This window comes from Anneissia japonica, unplaced genomic scaffold, assembly GCF_011630105.1.
Source record: "Anneissia japonica isolate Jap-2015-1 unplaced genomic scaffold, ASM1163010v1 scaffold110531_len15838_cov108, whole genome shotgun sequence".
NCBI classification, from domain to species: domain Eukaryota; kingdom Metazoa; phylum Echinodermata; class Crinoidea; order Comatulida; family Comatulidae; genus Anneissia; species Anneissia japonica.
The window spans coordinates 1-1698 of NW_022740027.1; the positions used below are offsets into that span (position 1 = coordinate 1).

The 1698-nt window shown below is 36.6% G+C and overlaps 1 protein-coding gene across 1 annotated transcript; it reads right to left on the bottom strand.

The window, feature by feature from the left end:
* Positions 1 to 336: 336 nt before the first annotated feature.
* On the bottom strand, positions 337 to 921 carry LOC117118125. The gene has a single exon (XM_033262627.1). It carries the CDS (start codon positions 919 to 921, stop codon positions 337 to 339), a length of 585 nt encoding a protein of 194 aa, XP_033118518.1.
* Positions 922 to 1698: the final 777 nt, after the last annotated feature.

Consider the following 1698-nt stretch of genomic DNA (forward strand, 5'->3'; position numbering starts at 1 on the left):
ATAATAGTATGTACTAATAATCTAATTTTATATAAAAATAATTGATGATAATCCTCTTTTCAATTATACCTTATTATAAAAAGGAATACGTACAAAGGCGCCTGTGAGCGCTTTTTTAAACTGGTGGCTGGTCTTAATAATATCTATGTTTAACAACATCTTGGATTATAATAATATTCGTTTTGAAGCATGAACTAACGTATTCAAAACATTGGAAAAGCCAATTTTTGGGACGTTCTTACCTTACCTTACTGCTCCTTTCTCCTAACTGTGGAGATTGAGGCTTTGTTGAGTAATGTTTTTCCATTTCTTCCTGTCTCTGGCCACTGCTGAAGCTTAACCCCAGCTTCTCCATCCAAATTCATTTCTTTCTTTTTCAGTTGTTCTTCTCCAGGTGGTTCTTGGCCTTCCTCTTATTCTCCTGCTTTCTGGGGTCCACATGATAGCATGTCTGGCATAGTTACCATTTTCTTTTCGAAGGAGGTGTCCAATCCATCGCCATCTCCTCTTATGTATTTCTTGACTTAGTTCATTTGTATTAGTAATTTGATACAGTTCTTCATTTGTTATTTTCATTGGCCAGCGTATCTTCATTATTTTTCTCAGGCATCTTCTTTGAAATATATTGAGCTTCTGTTCGTCAGCTTTTGTAATCTTCCAGGTTTCTGCGCTATATAGTAGAACCGAGATAATGTTGGATTTAAAGATTTTCAGCTTGGTCTTTTTCTTATAAATATTGGAGTTCCAAATTTTATCAAGTAGTTTGAAGGCTGTTTGTGCAAGTGCAATTCTTCTACTTATATCATTGTCAGTACCCCTCTCTTTGGAGATTGTTGCACCAAGGTAAGTGAAGTTGTCCACATCTTCTAGTTCACCGTCATCCACTCTGATTGTTTCATCATTTCTGTTGTTGATTCGCATTACTCTTGTCTTCCTTTTGTTTATTCTTAAGCCTATATTTTTTCCTGCAATGCCTAATCTGTCTGTTTTAATTTGGAGTTGTTCTTTAGTGCTGAAGATCAGTGCGATGTCATCTGCATATTCGAGATCTTCTAGTGTGGTGTGTAGTGTCCATCTTATTCCATTTGTTCTTCTGGTTGTTTATCTCATCACCCAATCTATTGCTAGTGTAAACAAGAATCCAGACATGACACATCCCTGCTTAACACCTGTATCTACTCTAAACCAGTCTGACAGTTTCCCTTCACTGATTATGGCACTTTCGCTTCCATCATACCAATTACTTATGATTCTGATGAACTTCTTTGGAGTTCCATAGCTTTTCATGATCTTCCATAGTTTTTCTCGGTCTATGCTGTCGAATGCTTTTTCAAAATCGATGAAATTGATATATAATGAGGTATTCCACTCTAAGCTTTGTTCAATGATGTTTCTCAACGTAAATATTTGTTCTGTTGTTCCTCTACCTCTTCTAAAACCAGCTTGTTCATCTCTGAGTTTTATATCAATTGCTTCTTTCATCCGTTCTATTAGAATTCTACCAAACACTTTACTAGCAGTTGGCAGCAGGGATATACCTCTGTGGTTGTTGCATTTGGTTAGATCTCCTTTTTTTGGCAGTATGGTGATGATACTCTTTTTCCATGTTGTTGGCACTTCATTTTGAAGAATCTGGTTGAAGATGGCTGTGAGCACATCTTCGGTAACTTCGTTACTTCCGTTCCACATCTCAGTCGT

Coding starts and splice junctions, on each gene's coding strand:
- LOC117118125 (XM_033262627.1), bottom strand. CDS start 921: ATGCGAATCAACAACAGAAATGATGAAACAATCAGAGTGGATGACGGT.